Raw genomic sequence first — 17,291 nt, 5'->3', positions numbered from 1 at the left:
GAGACGGGGGCGGGCGCGGGGAGGCGGCGGCGGGCGGTGCCGGGGCCGCGGCGGGGGGAGCGCGGGCACTCGCGGGGCCGTGTCAGCGATCACGGAGCGGCTCCGGCGGGGGCACGAAGGAACCCGCCGCCCCCTTTACCCCTTCCTTTCCCCCTGTTGTTCCCCCTTCGGTTTCACAGCCGCGGTGGGAGAAGGAAGGGACGCCTGGGAATGCGGGGCGAACGGCGGGGATTTGAGTGTGCGGGCATCTGCTCGGTGTCTGACCCCTCTGTTTCTCCTCCTCCAGGCAGTGGGGTTTTATTGGGCGCCCAAGTGTCGGTGGCACGGATCCTCGTGGGCAGCCGGAGCAGGGAAGTGCAGGTAAAAAAAAAAAAAATAGAAAGCACCAGGGAGTATCTGAGGAAGCAACAAGCGGTCGGGGGGAGCACAGGGAGGGACAAGAGATCAGGCTCTGGGGCTTTTAATTGGAATTTGCTTTCTGCTGCAGCTGCCCGAGGTCATGGTGGACCCAAGAAGTTCATTGATGGCCGGAGAGGGGGAAGGGCCTCAGCGACGGATCAGGGGCTGTTGGTAGGAAACAGACTTTGGGGAGAGTGAGGTGTTTGGGATGGGTGAACATTATCTGCGAGCCCGTGTTTCTCCAGAAATCCGTGCTCCATCCATGCTCCAGGCAGAGACCTGCTGGGTAAAAGGCCAGAGGCTCACAGGGGACTGAGGGACAGGGGACAATGCCAAGTGCCTGTCCAAAATAATTTCATTTTACCCCTGGAGCCTTAAAAAATGGCTGTCACTCCTCAGCTGAGGCATTTTAGCCGAGGAGCGTTCCTTTTCCTCCTGTCGCCCTCCCTCCTCCCCATGTCCATCCTTTCCCAGGACACTGAGCCAGGTGTTGGATTGGATGAACACAGTTTTGTTACAGTTTGTTTTAGACAGCCACCCTTGTCTGGTTTAATAATCCTTGCACACAGATCCATTGGGGAGTTTTAGGCAGCCACATATCCCTGATGTAAAAACACTTGGACACACACTGATTGGGGAAGACTAGGGGGTTGGAATGTTTTTAATCAAAAGCACATCAGTGTGGAATAGAAGCCCCCTTTAACCCTTACAGTTTGTGGTGTGGATCTGAACAGCTCAGGAGATGCAAGTGGATGTTTGTAAGTGGATGCTGCTCCAGGACAATGAATTAGGTGTCTCTTTTCCCACCCAATCCACAAGGGAGTAGGGGTGAGATGGCAGCCACAAAATCTCTTTTTGGAATTACACGTGGCTTGCAGCAGGCAATGTTCTCGCACACAGCCGTGGCTGAACAGGTGTCAACGCCCCCATGGCTGAGGGCCACGGCTCTGACTGCCCTCAGGAGCTGCCGCCATGTTGCTTCAGGGAAGGGGGACCAGTTCGGCCAGCAGCGCTACGAGATAACCCCGGGTTCCCCCTGAGGCCCCTCTGAGGCCGCTGAAGAAGCGAGCTGGAGGCTTTTGACCAGCCCTGGGCAATGGGCACCTCTCTCGGGGCAGCGGAACCCGCGCACCCGCGGAACGGCAAGCCCGGGCGCGGCGGGTTGGGGGGACGGCGCTAGATGGCACACCGCTAAAGAACCCGGGCCTGCGGGCCGCCGGAACGCTTCTTTTCGGCCCCGGGGAGAGAGTTCCGCAGGGAACAGTTCCGGTGGCGCACCAGGGCGGCTCGGCAAAATGGCGGCGCCCAGCGCCTGCTGTCTGTGGCGAGGTGAGGGGGCCGCGCTGAGGGAGCTGCGGGCGCTGCCGTGCTCTGCCGCGGCCCTGAGGGGCTGCAGGGGGGCCTGTCCGGGCGGGTCGGGGGTGCGGGCCGCCGCGGCGCATGTCTGAGGTGATGTTTGCTCTCTCCCCGCAGCGCTGGCCCCGCGGTGCGGCTGGGTCCTCCCCGGGCTGGAGCAGCGCCTCGCCGTCCCCGCCGCGGTGAGCCCCGCCACCGCCCGGCCCTACGCAGCCGCAGCAGCCAAGTAAGTGCGGGTCCGGCGTCCCGGGAGGTGTTGGGGGCTGTTTGGCGCGTTTGGTGTCCGGCGCGTTTGGTGTCCGCAGGGGTGGTCCGACAGCCAGCTGACCCTCAGAGGCTCCCGGAGAACAGCCTGCACTCGCAGGGAGTGTTTTCTGTGCTGATGGCACAGGGAAAGCTTGAGGCTGTGGTTTTGGGCTGTGCTTTTGCGGGGTGTTACAGGGTTGCATGTCAGAGTGAAAGCTGGTGAGCTTCTGGAGTTGGTTTGAAACCCTTCCCGTCTTTTAATTGGCTTTTTGTTGTTTAGTTTCCCATCTCTATAATAACACAGCGTGGCTGGGAGAAGCAAGAGTAGACAGGAGAATCAAGTGTTCTCAAGTGCTGCAGACTCTTTACAGAGGGATGGAGGGTCCAGTTATTATTTTAATATTGTTTTCCTTACCTGGAGACCCTCTGAAAATAGGGAGGAAAATGAGAATTGGGTGTTCAACTGAATGCAAAATGCCACGGAAGAGGAAGGAGAAAACCTTGCTTTATAAAATCAGAGTGCTGTGAAAATAAGATAACTGATGACCTCACAACGTGCCTGGGGTTTTTTTTGGTCTTAGAGCTGCCAAAAAAGATGCCAAGAGGAGCAGGCAGGAGAAGGCGAAGGAGGCAGCCAAGGAGAAGCCCCTCCCTCGGAGGCGGCCGCTGATGAGCAAGCCCGTGGACGACGTGTACCTGACGTGGCTCTACAGGAGACCCTCCTATGGGCTGGAGCAGGCCGTGGGCATGCTCAAGAGGTTCCAGGAGCTGGACTTCACCCACCCCAAGCAGTTTGTGTACATCAACGTCTTCCTGGACATGGCGCTGCAGAAGAAGGTGGGGAGGCAGTTCTGGCACTCCTGAAGGCTTTGGGGCTGCTCAGACTGAGGGCAGTCCCTCACCTTTGTTTGCATTTTCTTTTTTTCATTTTTAGGGAACCAACTCCCTGTGGTGATGTAATTTACACTCAAGTCATAATTTCTGTTTGTTTGCTTTAATATTTTTTATTCCTTTGCCAGAAAAAAGTGGATCCTTTCTCCAGCGGTGTTGCTCTCCCCCATCGCTTTACGGATGAGGTGAACAAGGTCTTGGTGTTCACAGAGGTGGGTGAGCCAGAATTCTTTAATTTTCATGGGGTTTTGATGCTCACAGAAGTGGGTGAACCAGAATTCCTTCGTTTTCATGGGGTTTTGGGGTTCCCAGAGGTGGGTGAGGCAGGGTTCCTTCACTTTCATGGGTTTCTGTGCTCACAGAAGTGGGTGAGCCAGAATTCCATAATTTTCACGGGGTTTTGTGCTCACAGAGGTGTTTAAGCCAGGGTTCCTCTGTTTTCATGGGGTTTTGGTGCTCACAGAGGTGGGTGAGCCAGGGTTCCTGTGCTTTAATGGGATTTTTGGTGTTCACAGAGGCGAGTGAGGCAGATTTCCTTCATTTCCATGGGTTTTGGTGTTCAGCACACTCTTGCAGCTGTCCTTTGCCAATTAATCATTTTATCTCTGTGAGATGATCCCAGAGGGCTGCCATGGGTTTATTTGGTGGCTCTTTGGACTGAATTCTTTGGAATTCTCTCCCTGAGCTCCACTGGCAGCAGACCAGCAGCAGCCTAATTGGCAGTCCAGCTGTTTTTAATTAATTTTTTCTCTCGACAGAATGAGCAGGAAGCTGAGGTAGCTCGAGAGCATGGGGCTGCCATCGTGGGAGGAGTTGAATTAATCAAATGGGTATGTATTTTTCTTAAAGAATTACAGAAAAATCCTAATTTAAATTGGAGACTGGAGGGGAGGAAGCATGATGTCCAGTGAGCTCTGGACTGGGAGGCAGAAGGCAGGGAGATGTGTTTCTGTGCTTGTACCCTTTTATAAACCAGCTTGAATGCAAGGAGTGGAACTGTGCTTGTTGCAGATCCTGGAGGATGAAATCCAGGCTGATTTCTACGTGGCTGTCCCTGCCATCATCCCCAAGTTAATCCCCCTGAGGAACAAGCTGAAAAAGAAGTACCCCAGCACCAGGAGAAGTAAGGAGCAGTTCTTGCTTACAACTGTTAGCAATTCCTGAGGGAGCTGGAGCCCTGGGGGTGCCCCTGGAATGGTTTTTGTCAGGATGTGCGGTTACTTTGGGAGTTAGGTTGTGGCTGCACCACTTGTCTTAGTCAAGGGAACTTTAGGGATCCATTTTTTCCTGCAACAGGCAAACCTGGGATAAGAACCCAGATGCATTTGGCTGCTAAGTGCCCTTATGCTTATTAATCCTGCTGAGTGGGGAAGGAGGGAACAGATTGTTTCTGTGATCTCCGTGAGGGCACCATTGTCCTGTCTGTGAAACTGCATTTTGGACTGGTGTTTGCTTTAATTAACAGATTGAACGATCTCTTTCCTGGTGTCACACCCATCTGTGCCAATAAGCATTGCTCAGACAGCTTCTTTTATTTTGTTTTTTAACAGATTCCCTGGGCAGTGACATTCCCAAAATGGTGCAGTTCTTCAGGGAATGTCACGAGTACTCGGTGGAGGATGAGAGTGTCATCAAGACAAGGATAGCCAGAGTAAGTTGTGTGTAGAGCTCTTACATTTTCTGCCCTGAGCAGAACTGTAGTATTCAAAAAGGGGAAAAAACCATCTCGTCAACTTCTTTCTCAAAGTTTTTCACCATTTTTTCACTAACCTCTGGAGAAAATACAACTCTTTGTTGTGTGACGTCTTCAGCTGGTTTTAACTTTTTGGGTTGTTGTTTTTGGGTTTTTTTTTGGTAAGGAATAAACTATGGGTTTGTAAGTCCATGGTCAAGATGCAGGAGAGTCAAAAAGTCTTTGCTTTAACCAAATAATTAAAGACTTCTAATTTTGATAACTGTAGTTCTGGACTAGAGTAGGAAGCAAGAACTGTTTGTGTTACCTGAAATAGAACATTAATTTTGGCTTATTTATTCATTTTTTGTGCCCTAAGCTCTGGTGGTTTTTTTTTTGTTTTCCTTCTGGTTTGCATCTTTGTAATCCTGCCTGATGTTTGGTGTTGCTCTAACTGAGGGTGGCACAGGTAGGAAGGGTAGGAAATGCCTGAAGCTTTGCCTGGCAGTGCTGGAGATAGATGAGTTTATTAATTCTCATTAGCTGCTCTGAGCTGTGCATGGGCATTCCAGGGGCTTCCTTGCCTGTATTTTTGTGGGTAGCTGGAATTCTGGACCTTGCTGTTGGAGGAGTCTGACTTAGTTAAGAAATAAGAAGGGAACTAAAGGATTTACTGTGGGAAGCTGCTTTGGAAGCTGGCAACTTCATTTGGGAGCCATTTTGGAGTGCTTGGAACCCTCTGAGTATGACCTGTCCTTGTCATGGAGCTGATGAGTTGGTTCTTTTGATGGATTTCATTCTGTTCAAGCTCCTGATGCCTCCAGTTCTAGGTGCTGATGCATTTTGTGGCCTTTGACAGCTCCTTCATTTTAATGAGGTTTTTGCAGAAGCACTTGTGTATATGTTGTTTTTTTAAGAGTTTTCAGCCCTTAAAGCTACATTGTTACGCAGCCCTGCGAATTTCATGTCCTGAGTGGAACTAGGGAGAAGAGTGAGCAAATCAGCATTTGGATAAGGCTGTTAATGGGATTTGTCACTCCTTCACAGGGAACGCACACAAAGGAAACCTACCCAAATGTAGAATAAACATCAACACCAGTGCTTTCAGATCCATTCACCTGGGCTCCAGGCATCATCACCATGACTAACTTGGCATTGTCCTTTTGCAGCTGGATATGCCCACTGAGCACATCATTGCCAACCTGAAAACAATTATCCAGGATATCTGCACCTTCAAGCCATCCAATTTTGGTAAGGTTTGTTCAGGCTGCAGCAAACCCAAGTGGGAGATGGGTGTTCTTTACTGGGTAGTCATGCAGTTATCTTGCTGCTCTCCAAGTATCTCTAAAGTTCCTGCTCCTCCACGGGAAAAGTTGATTCTTTGTTTCCTTTTTTTTTTAATGTTAATTCCTTAGCCGAAGGAATAATCAAGTCAGCTTTAAGCAGAGGGCATCTGCTTAGCTGGAGAGGAAATGGTGATTCATGAAATAATTTTAGGCAAGGAGCTTTGTGTAAGCTAAAATCCCATTTTTTTGTGTTGATACTTGCTTAATGTCTGCCAGAAGAATGATCTTGCTTCTCTCCCAGTGATGCTGCTCACAGTAGCTGCAGAGACCAGACCATAAAAAGCCTTGAGAAGCCCAAATAAAAACTATAAGGGGTTGCCTGACTTGAAATATAAAGTAGGTGCAGAAAGGAATGCTTTGGTTTTATTATTTTTTAAATGAATTTAAATCGATGTACATCAGCCCAGTTTAGTGAGGATTAGCTTTTCTGCTCTGAGCAGCTTTTCTACTGATTTGGAGTGTTAAGCCTGATTCTGGTGGTGTTTGTTTACTGCCTTGATGGCAAGGGGTGGAGTGACCAGTTGGGTGGTGCCTCTTGTGTTCCTAGATCCCATTGTGCAGAGGCTGGTTATCAGATCCTCCACCAGTGAAGGCTTGCTGCTGAGCCTCGATGGAATCCTACCTCAGGTGGAGAAAGCAGAGGAAAAAGAAGAAGAAGAAGATGCAGCTGATAAGGATGAGCAAAAACCTGTCCAGGAATCCATTAGTACCTGATGTCTTCTCCTTGTGGGCATGGTGCTCCAGCTGGAGAAGCAGACGTGAAGTATCACTCAAATCATGCTCTGTGAGAACAAAAAATAAATGCAGCTTGTGGGTTTCATGTCAAAATTGGGTGTGACGTTGTCATGAGCAGGAGCCTGTTGTCAGAACCCAGCAAATGTTTTCCCCTAAGGAAGAATCTGACGTGTTTTGTGAGGGGAGTGAGCATGCACCTTGCTCCCGTGTTTTCTGGAATACCAGCTGCGGACCCGGCTCTTTCCCGCTATTTTCCGCTTTCTTTCCAGGAGGTGGCGCTCCCGCCCTTCCCTCCTGTGCAGGCGTTGGAATTTCCTGGAATTTCTCCTGAAGTGTTTTTTTTGGGGCGGGTTCTGTTGCTGAACGCGCGTTCGTAAAGCTGCACTCCGAAATGTAAGATGGTCCCAGAAAGGATTGGCTGTTTACCACAGGGATGAGCTGGTCCAGATCTGGAAAGGTTTAAATCATTCCTATTACTGGAGGTAGGCCTCCTTTTTCCAAGAGCTTACTGGGATCTGGCTGTATGGGAGTTCCTTTAGCTCCCATCGGAAGCATTTGGCTGCTGTCAGTCAGGGTGACCAATTCCTGCCAGGCCACGCTCATTATTTTTGGTTGTGTGGGGTGCTTTGCTCAGAGTTTGATCCAAAAATTCCCTTTGAGGAGTGTATAGGAAGGTTTCACACTGACTTAATAGACTTTGCATGTTGCAAGTGGGAAAAGCAATGCCACTGCCCTGGGATATCTTTATTGCTTAGGAATTACACATGTAAGGGATATTATGAGGCATTCCAGTGGTTGTGTGTTGTTTGTGACCCAAAATTTGAATGTGAGTTACCTGTTGGTGTAGAAAAGCAAAGCCTGTGGTATTATCTGAATAGATTTCTCTTTTCTCTGTTCTTCTGGCTTATTTCGAAGACTTCACTTGTCCATTTTGGGAAAAGATAAAAGGCCTGCTGTCTTTGATGGGTGGATTTAAAAAAAACCCGATGCTTAAGCATAAATGCACAGGTGAGCTTAAATCAGAAGCTCTCAGACTGCTGAGTGTGCTCTCAGAGAATAAAAGCATGGAATAACAAAGGTTCCTGCAGGGATCTGCACTTGGAAAATCCCAGATTTCCCAAGCAATCTGGGCCTCTGGAGGTCAGGTGGGCAAGAGAAGGAGCTGGTGGGCTCAGCAAGTGTTCAGGTGCAGTTCTGAACTCGTGCTACTGATTGCTGAAGGAATAATGCCCCTGGTGTGTGCCATGCTGAAACAGTGCCGTACAAGCTGTTGAGTGCCTTGGGACTTCTTTTTATCCTGGAATGCTGGATTGGCACAGGGAGGGGAGAGATGGAAGGGATGATCAACATGAGATGGTTCCTCTGTAATGAGCAGAGTCCCCAGCCAGGCAGAGTGGGACTTGTACATGTGGTTCTTGGGCCAAGGTGCCTTAGAAATCCCTTTATTGTCACACTGAGCGCGACTGCAGTGGCACTACTGGCTTCTGGAAGTGACTGTGGGATGGAGGGAGGCAGTGCTGCAGCACCTTTAGCATCTGCAGGCAGATGATGTATGATGGCTTTTAGGTTTGTTTTATCTGGACCTGCTGTTAGTTTAACTAAGGAGAAGAGCTGGGATTCAAGCTTAGTGAAACAGAAACATTTGCCCAAAGAAGGAAGAAGTTGTCCTGGGAGCCTGTGTGCAGCTGTGGGGAGTGCAGGGCTGACACTCAGCCTCAACCTGGACTTGTAGGGAATTAGTGGCACTCCAAAAAACCTGGAATCCCTGTGGGTCAAGCTGAGTTCATGGGAGTTGTGCCACGGCTGGAGGAGCAGGGCAGGGATGTTCCAGCTGCCACCAGGGCTGACAGGTTTTTAGTGCTGAGATGGGTGTTCTGAGTGATTAAATAGGATTTTGTTATCCATGTTCTGCAATACCACTGGTCTTGCCAGACTCTGGGAGAGAGGCTAATGCTGTAGCCAAAACTCTGTCCATGTGGGAATAGTTGGATTGACTGAAATAGGACAGAGGAGGGAAAAAAGCTTTTGAGGCTGACAGAAAACACTGTTAGGGATAAACATAATTCTCCAAGCAGTTATTTCTGTCGATACCTCAGCTTGCAGGTGTCTAGAGGCTTCATCCCACCAGGACACGAAGGCAGAAGTGTCAGCATGTCTCCTGCTTGGAAAACAAGAGGAAAATGCCAGTCTTCCCAAATTGCCAGGTACTGGGAGATGCTGGGTGAAGGTCACATGTGGTAACACTGCCATGCTGCGTTGTTTTTGTGGGCTAATCTCATGGATTTTAAAAAGGATTATTAATAAAATTGTAAAAAACCCAGTTAAAAGCTGGAAAAACATTTTAGTGTCAGGGATTCTGGAAGTGGGGAATGCACATGACAACAACTTCACTTGGCAGAGATGGATCCTTCTCAGAGCCATGTTTGTCCAGCTGTTCTGTGCAAGTCTGAGCCAGCACGTGGCCAACTCTCTGGGAACACAAGGTATGTCTGGCTCCAATCTCTTCAGCCAGGGATTTGCTAAGTGGAGGAATGGCTCTTTCACACCAACTTGCAGAAAACTGACCTCTGCCTAGAGATTTGGTAAAAGGGAGGCTAAAAGAGGTTAATTTCTACAACCCTAGTGACTTTTTGTGCCATCATTTCAAAGATCTGTGGCAGCAGCTGACAGCTGCATCAGTGCTTTGCAAGTTGTACCCTTCATACCCTTCAAGCTTTCAGCCTTTGAACTATCTCATATTTCTCCTGAGAGAGTCTGAAGCTTATTTGATAATTTTATTTGCTGCTAATGTGTAAGACTCAAAACAGAAGTGCTGCTTTTGTGTTCAATAGGATGTGAAGGACAAAACTTTAGCAAACTTTGAATTTGTGAAAATTTCGAGTCTTTTGCACTGAGTGTTAAACTTAAGAAATGCTGGAAATGAGTGTTTGCTAGAGGGAAAATCTGAAAAATCTAAGTTATGGGTCTGGAGCTCTCCTGACTTTTAAGAGGGTCTTTGGAGTAGTGTTCTGGGAAAAGTAGGAAGGAAGGTAGAAATAGGGAGGAGTAAGCAGTAGCTGAACTAGGGAAACAAGTTGTCAAAGCCTAAAGATTAAGAACAAAAATGGTTAAAAAATGGACTGGACACATTTATATGAAATTCTTGAACTCTATTCTTGGCTTTAATTATTTTTACCTGTTCTATATGAAGTTGTTGAACACTCTGTGTGCTTGATTTTAATTATTTGCACCTGTTCTTTCTTGCTGGTGTTTCTTTGAGTTTGGTCAAGTTGTCCAGAGTTTCACCTGAGGAATTAGAAGGGATCTGGGGCTTGTGTGTTTTTTGCTGTGGGAATTCCGGCACAGTGATTAAAGGCATACAGTCCTGAGGAGGAAAAAAAACCCCAAAAAATCATTAGGAAGTGAATCAAAAGTGAGCAGATGGAGTGACCGTGGGGAATTGTTATCAAATTGAGCTGCCATCGCTGCATTTAATCAGGTAAGCAGGAGATGAAGGCAGCAGCAGCAGCCCAGCCCTGTGCAACCGACTGCTGTGTGGGAACTGGGGTACTGCTATGAAGCAGGAGCACTGAAATTGGCAGGGGGAAAAAAAAAACCAACAACATTTCATTCACAGACTAGTAAAACTCACTTTCCGAGTTCATTTTAATTTGGGGCTTGGAATGGCTGTAACTTCAAATTAGGACTCTTTTTCTTTATCCTGTGACTTGTAGGAGCCAAATGTTCATTTGGAAACGTTGGCTCTGAGATGTGTTGAGTGTGCAGTGCTGGAGGAAGCTTTTCTGAATGGACGTGGTACTGTGTGTGTGCAAGCCAAGAAGAAATGGACATGGAAATAGACCAGGCTTTGCTATTTCTTGTTATAATCCTACAACCCAAACTGACACCCAAAACACAGCAAATCAGAAGCTTCCAACCCGGGTGAGAGGGTGACCTCTCCCTTCCAGCCACCGGGATGGATCGAGTCACTGGGGTCAGGTCCAACACAAACACGTTTGCCTTGCCTAATCCTGGCACTGCTGCGGCTGGGACGGGCTGCGGGATCACCGGGGACTGCTCCATCCCCAGGTAGCCGGTGTGAGGGGGAGGAGAAGCCGGAATCCTCTGCCCCCCCGGCACCTTGTGCCGGGGAGTAGGAAGGGGAGGAGGAGGAGAGGCTCGGGTGCCGGGAGGAAGGAGGGCGCAGCGCTGCCCGGGGCGGGGCGGGGGGCGGGCGGGCTGCGGCGCGGAGCTGCCCCTTTGTCTGCGGGCGAAGTTTGGCGGCGGGGCGGGGGCCGAGGCGCTGCCCCGGCACCTGCCGCGGGCCCAGCGGGCACTCCCCGCTCGCTGCTCGCCGCCAGGGGCCATGGGCGCCCCGAGCGCCGCCGGGGCCACCGTGCTGCTGCTGCTGCTCCGAGCCGCTCTGGCCGATGCCGCCTCAGGTGAGTCCCGCGCCGAGCGCGTCCCGGTCCCGCGGGCGGGGGATCCCTGAGGGGAAAGCCAGCTCTGGGCGCCTTTTCCCCTGGCACACGGGACGGCTCTGCCTCCCTGCCTCCCTGATCGCGCTGCCGGCCCGGGCGGGGGTCCGCCTCCTCCCCCCGCCATTTTGGCGGCTCCTCCACAGGCGAGGTGAGGGGCACCGGGCGAAGCCGTGCTCGGCTGGCGGGCACGGGGGAACGCCAGTCCCGCTCCGGGCTGCCCCTCACGGCGGGCGGGAGGGAAGGCGGCGGCGCTCGGCCGTGCCCAGGTGAGGGGGGATGCAGGGTGTGAGGGCCGGGGCGGGCAGTGGCAGCCGCAGCCCTCAGGCAGCCCGCGGGTGGCGGGGCCGTGGGGAGCGGAGCGCTCGGGAATGCGGCGCTGGGAGCCGGGAAGGGCCGGGAAAGCGTGAGGGGAGCCGGCAGCAGCCCTGCTCCGCTCATTGCGGCTGGAGCCAACTTGGGAGCGCTCGGGGACGCACACCGGGATTTGTCTCGGGGTGCTGGACTCGTGGCTAGCGCAAGGTTGTGCCGTGCTGATGTTTGGAGTTTGGGGGTGCGGGTTGGACGCGTTCGTGCTCCTGGGTGGTTTTCCAGCCTGTCCTTTGGCTGTAGGTTGTTTGTTTCTGAAGTGGCAGTCTCCCCGAGTCCTGCTCCCACCGTAATTCCCGATTTTAAGTGCTGCTATTCCTAGTGAACAGCAGCGGTTCAAACCAGCGATTTGCGTGCGAGCTGAGGCGCTGCTAGGTGTGGGTTTGGACATTTGCTACCCAGTGGTAACTCGTTGGGTAGCTCCGACGGACCTCACTTTTTCTGATTTGAGAGCTTTTATTTTTGGTAAATTACGCTACCAACAACTTGCATCCAAGATGTCCCCCACAAAAATACCACAGCAATAAGTCTGGGGGTTTCCTTCTTGGGTGCTTCAGTATGTGCAAGTCATAATTTGCAGAATGCTTTTCGGTTGTGCTTTGCAACAGGTGGTGATCACACCTGGGGCTTTGAGTTTCATGGAAAATCAGGGTCACTGTTGCATGGCAACCTTAATTAATTAATGTGTGTGGTGTGTTTGGCTCACCCATAACTGGGGACAAAAGTAAAATTTATTTGTAACTAAGGATTGTCCAAGTCCTGCTGAGCTGGGTTGTATCTTAGTCTCCCTTGGTAACTTGTCAAGGAGGGAGCTGTGTCTTTGCCCTTTGTGGCGAAGAAGGATCAGAGTTGGTGAATTTGCTTTATATTCCTACATGGTCCCTATTCCCTGCTCTTGCCCCAGAGGGGATGAGCACACTGGTATTTTAAGGAACTCTAGCTGTCAGTGAGCTAAAAATGAAAGGCAGCCAGCCCTGGAGGGGTAAAACAGATAGGTTGTGCTGGTCTTAACTAAATGATGTTAAATTTTTGGGGTTTTTCCCCCCCCCCACCCCATGCCTCCCAATAATGTGTGACCTTGTGTTTTGCACTGAATTTTGAGGTGGAGCTGGATGATGAACCTTGAAATTATTTTCTCTTGCCAAAAGAACAGCTATTTGCTGAATTTGAGAGAAATGTGGCTGGGCTCCTGTGGCTCATCTTCTTGGCAAGGGAAAATAATTCCCGGGGGTGCCTCCACAGCCACTTGCAGCTGAGCTGAAGACGAGCTCAAAGGAGGAGCTTTTGATTCCAAGAAGTGTAGCTCCCAGGTTTTCTGTACAGATTGGTCTAATCTGCATTTCTCAGAAAACTCCACTCTTTGGCAGGAAAATTCTGACTTTTCTGGGTGGTCCCTCGAGGCAGCCTTTCCGTGGTCTCTTTCCCTTTCATCCCGGAGCTCCTTGGGTTGTTTCGGATTGTGCATTCCCCTCACTCTTTTGGGAGACAGATCATGTGCAGTTGCTCTAGGGCGACCATTTCCCAGAAAATTGATAGAAGAGCTGTCATTCAGCTTATTCCTGGTTTTACTTCCTAACCTCTTATTTGATTATTGGGGTGAAATATGTGAATATATTTGAATATATTGGTTGGGCCCCTGTCCCTGCCTGGGACAAGCTTTCTCTCAGTCAGCAAGGCCAGGACAGCTGAAGCAGGAGGAGCCCTGTGAGCCTGTCCTATTGTCCATGCAGGAGTGGTTTAGGAATGAGGATTCACACTGGCTCTTCTCACACTGTTATTTTGGCAGGTCCCCTCTTTTCTCCCTGCCTTTTTGAGATGGCCAGAGGTCCTTCCCTTACCCAGAGGTTGCCCAGCTGCCCCAAAACTGTATTTTTTTGTGGCTGCCCAGTTCAGAGCAGGCTCACTGGAGGATGTATTGCTGCTCTTACTCATTCCTAACCTGATTTTTTTTTTCCTGCTCCCTCAGGTGCCTGTGTTTCCCACGGCTTCTTATTTGAGGTAGGTGAGCTCGAACGTGTCATGCTGGGGAAGGGTTGGAGAGGGTGCTGTTCAATGAACTTGACTCCAATTCCTGCTTTTTGTCACCCCTGTGTAGGCTGCAGGTCTGGCAGCTTCCAGTCTGCTGGGGAACACACATCCCTCTCCTTGGAGAGGTTGGGAATTCTCCCTGTGCCTTTGGACCCAGCCAGTCTAACTGGGTGAAAAGATGTGAGAGATTTCTGGGGTGTTGGAAGCCACAGATGTGCAGTGCTGGGCAGGATGGAGGTGGTGCTTTGTAAAACATGAGTGAAATGCCAGGATATGTTCTTTCTATGTATTTCTTTCCCTGAATTAATGAGCTGTAATGACAGCAGCTTAACACTTTTTGCCCTCAGCTGGTCACGGTGAGTCTGGTGTACCCTGACTGATCCTTACAAACCCAACACATTTTCTTTTCTGGTGCCTCTAGAAATGTAATCCGTGAGTGACTCGGTACAAGAATCGGAGTTTTTAAGTATTCATGAACAGTGTTTCGCTCGGTAACACTGGTCTGCCTTGCTCTGGCACTACTCTGGGCTAAAAGGAGGTGCCTGAGCTACTTTGTGTCTCTGGAATGCTTCTAAATGTGTTTGTTCCTCTTCCTGATGCACTGTGGAGGGTCCTGGCAGCCCCCAGTAGAAACCTGTAGTGACTTTTTATTGTGTTTTAAACGGTGGTTGGAAACACTGTTTCCTTCCAGTGTCTGGTTAGGATTTTTGTCCGTGTCTGGCGCAGAGGAGGATGATGAGAGGGATGGAGCACCCATTCCATGGGGAGAGGCTGAGAGAGTTGGGATTGTCCAGCCTGGAGAGGAGAAGCCTTGGGGTCGCCCTTACCTGAAAGGAGCATGAAGGAGAGATGGAGAGAGGCTGTTTCAAAGGGATGGGGTGACAGGACAGAGGGGAATGAATGGATTCAAACCAACAGAGAGGGGGGGTTCGGATTGGATATTGGGAAGGAATTCTTGGCTGTGGGGGGGTGAGGCCCTGGCACAGGCTGCCCAGAGAAGCTGTGGCTGCCCCTGGATCCTGGAAGTGTCCAAGGCCAGGAGCTTAAAGCACCCTGGGGTTGGGGGAGGTGTCCCTGCCCATGGCAGGAGTGGCATTGGATGAGCTTTAGGCGCCTGCCAAGCCATTGTGTGATTGCATGTGGAAGTGGCCGTTGGTGAGCTGCTCTTGGGTGATTGTGGGAATGCTGTTTGCTGCAGAAGTCTCTGAAGTCACCTGGAAAACCCTTGGTGCATAAATCAAACCTTGAAGTGCAGCGATGCAGGCACTGCAGGGTTGCTGCAATTGTTAATGCTGCACAAGTCCTGCCTCTTGCTTGGCTGACTTAGCTCCAGGGTCAGCTGGTGTTTGTGGCTTTGCTCTGAGGGAAAACACTTCCCTGAGCATGATTCCCAGCTGAGCTGCTTGGTGTTCCTCCCTCTGGCTTCCCCTGTCAGCGAGCTTTCAGCTCCCTTTACTTAGAAAGAGGAAAATCCACTTTATTTGTTCTTAGCTGCAGGCCATGAGGAGACACACTGATGTCACTCTGGAAGTCAGGGTGTGTGGGAGGTGTGGAGCAAATCCAAAAAGCTGGAGTCTTTCTGCCAGCTAGTTTGTGCCAAGGGGGAGGGGAAGGACAGGGCTGTGCCTTGAGGTGATTTGAATGGTGAGTGTGACTTGAAAAATGAGTTTGTGTCTGGTAGAGGTTGCAGCACAGAAGGACAAGTCCAGCTGAGCAACATCAATTTCTATTTTGTCCTCTTTAAAACATGGATGTTATCTGTGGCACCAGCTGCTGGTAGTGCACCTAGGGATGGGTTTCTGGGCTGGATTGTTTTGGAAGTTTCCTGAGACACAAATGGGCTGCTTGGTTTTAACACCAGAAAGCACTAAAGAAGCATTTTTTTGAAAGAAAATGTTTGTAGTCTTTGGGTCAAAAATTGTGAAGAGAATAAAAAGCCTTAGCTTAATTGTACTTGTGCTTCTACCAAAAATTTTGCTTTCTTTTGTAACATCTCTGTGCATTTTGTTGTCAGAAGTTTAAACAAATCCTGATTTTATGCTTTTTAAATCAGATTTCTGTTTCTAGCAGTAGTTTGTGCTGGACAGAATGAGAGTGGAAAGGTAATAAATAAAAAATGCTGGGGGTCTCTTCTCCCCCAAATTTCCAATCTCCTATTCCAGAGAGCTTCTACTCCGAATAAATTCAGTGACCTTTAAAATAAATGTTAGTCAGTGCAAAGCACTTCTGGTTAGGGAATATGTCAAATTAGCAGTGGAAAATGGGCTTCATTTTAATTTCTTTAGAAAGGTAAGAAGTTACTACTGAAAAATGAGATCAGAATTGAATATTTCAGTTGAAAGGTTTGCTTGTTAACTCTTACAATGGTGAAGATATTTTTGTTTATAAATTATGTGATTTAAATGGCACTACTTAGCCTGGGGCTGCATCCTCTGGATGTACATGAATGTTTTGCAGTTAAGATTTATGAATACAGTAATGCAATGCCTCTCATGGAGCAAATCCCATCTGCTTGTGGGTTTCAGAAAGCTGGGATCAACTGAGGGTGAAAAATAAAAGTGATTTTTGAATCAAGTCTGTGCTCTATGTGTGTCCCTTCTTTGTGTTCCTTGAAAACAGCAGTGAAATACAGAGGGATGGGCATAGGCTCTTGATTTCATGGTATGAGGTAAAAGAACCTTAGATGTAAGAGTTTTCCTCTGAGGATGAAGTGAGGTTTTCCCTTCATCAGCAAATGAAGGGGACAGAGGAAGACATTTTCATACAAAATAATATTTCTGTTTTATCTTAGTGGGTCTAAATGTCACCTCCTTGCCCAACCAAATGCACCCTCATGCAGCAGCAGCATCTCTCCATTCCCCCTGAGCCTGGAGCTGGGCAGGGGTTCAGATCCACAGCCCTGCTGTCTGGGAGCAGCAGTGGAACCTGGAGAGCCACATCCCTTTTCCATGAGGTGTCTAGGCAGGGCTGAGGCCCTTCCCTGCACCAGGCACACTTGCCCTGCTGCCAGAGGAGCATCCAGCCACTGTCTGCTCACCCTGAGGTGATTTATCTCACCAGGTATTCCACAGTGGGCTGCAGGTGCATGGGATTCATCACCCCCTTCCCTCCCCTCCAACCTCTCTGAGCATCTGGACGTGTCTGTGTTTTTTCTTAGTTCCTTCACTGCTCACAAGTTGTTCTTTCTCCTTCTTTTTCTTCTTTTTGGATCTTGTATTCCAGTAGTCCGGAGCCCAGCAGTGAGGTTGTGCCCCTCTTCAGTTGTCTGTGCATGTCTTTGGCCCCCCCTGCCAGGTACAGGCAAGGTTTTTTTTGGCAAGAAGGGACTTTTAAAAAGACTCCTCTTTGCTTTGGATAGGAGGAATTCATAAATCTGGAGAAATTCATAAACTGCAGAAGAATTCTGGGAGTTGTGGGGCTTTTGAGCTTTAATCTGACACTATGGTCTGTTCTCCTTGGAGCTCTGAGTGTCTGCTAGCTGTGATGTTCTCCTCCAGAGGCCTTTCTTCTCCATCCTGCTGGGTGCAAGACTCATATGCCTTAATCTTCTCTGTGTTGGTTGTGGGAGTCATCTGGCATCAGCTTTATTTGGAGATCAGGGTCTGTACAAGAGCTGCCTTCTTCCACCTTTTCCATCTGTCTTGGTTTGGAAAGACAGGAGTCTGCTAAGGAAGGCAGAAGCCTCCCCTGAAATGGAGAATGTAAACCCTCCCCACCCTTCTGAATTGCTGTAAATTTTAAATTAAGGGGCTCTCAGGCAAAAATATGGGAGCAGGAAATAACAGTTCTTTA

General features: G+C 49.6%; 2 protein-coding genes across 5 annotated transcripts in view; both read left to right on the top strand.

Annotated features, from left to right (window-relative positions):
* Positions 1–49: 49 nt before the first annotated feature.
* On the top strand, positions 50–9,885 carry MRPL1 (mitochondrial ribosomal protein L1). 4 transcript variants are annotated; one of them, XR_004980059.1, is made up of 11 exons: positions 50–360; positions 488–1,728; positions 1,873–1,981; positions 2,583–2,838; positions 3,021–3,104; positions 3,651–3,722; positions 3,904–4,015; positions 4,443–4,543; positions 5,734–5,815; positions 6,458–7,127; positions 7,561–9,885. XR_004980059.1 is itself a non-coding variant. In XM_036381629.2 (11 exons), the coding sequence occupies exons 3-11, from the start codon at positions 1,695–1,697 to the stop codon at positions 6,622–6,624; spliced, it is 1,017 nt and encodes a 338-aa protein (XP_036237522.1). In that variant the 5' UTR covers positions 50–360; positions 488–570; positions 1,361–1,694; the 3' UTR covers positions 6,625–7,541. The 4 variants fall into 4 exon arrangements, 3 of the variants coding, with proteins under 3 accessions (XP_036237522.1, XP_036237521.1, XP_036237519.1); XM_036381629.2 differs by lacking the exon at positions 7,561–9,885 and having other exon boundaries at positions 488–570; positions 1,361–1,728; positions 6,458–7,541; XM_036381628.2 differs by lacking the exon at positions 7,561–9,885 and having other exon boundaries at positions 488–570; positions 1,300–1,728; positions 6,458–7,541.
* A 1,105-nt stretch (positions 9,886–10,990) lies between these two features.
* The window catches only part of FRAS1 (Fraser extracellular matrix complex subunit 1), a 105,150-nt gene continuing 98,849 nt past the window's right edge, over positions 10,991–17,291 (top strand). Inside the window, 4 exon segments of the mRNA XM_036382715.2 lie at positions 10,991–11,066; positions 11,249–11,371; positions 13,438–13,469; positions 13,847–13,855. Coding sequence (XP_036238608.2) covers positions 10,991–11,066; positions 11,249–11,371; positions 13,438–13,469; positions 13,847–13,855 — 240 coding nt within the window.

This window comes from Molothrus ater, chromosome 4 (genome assembly GCF_012460135.2).
Source record: "Molothrus ater isolate BHLD 08-10-18 breed brown headed cowbird chromosome 4, BPBGC_Mater_1.1, whole genome shotgun sequence".
Classification (NCBI taxonomy): Eukaryota; Metazoa; Chordata; class Aves; order Passeriformes; family Icteridae; genus Molothrus; species Molothrus ater.
Note: the sequence above shows the minus strand (reverse complement) of the source record. Positions and strands in the feature narration are given on the sequence as shown.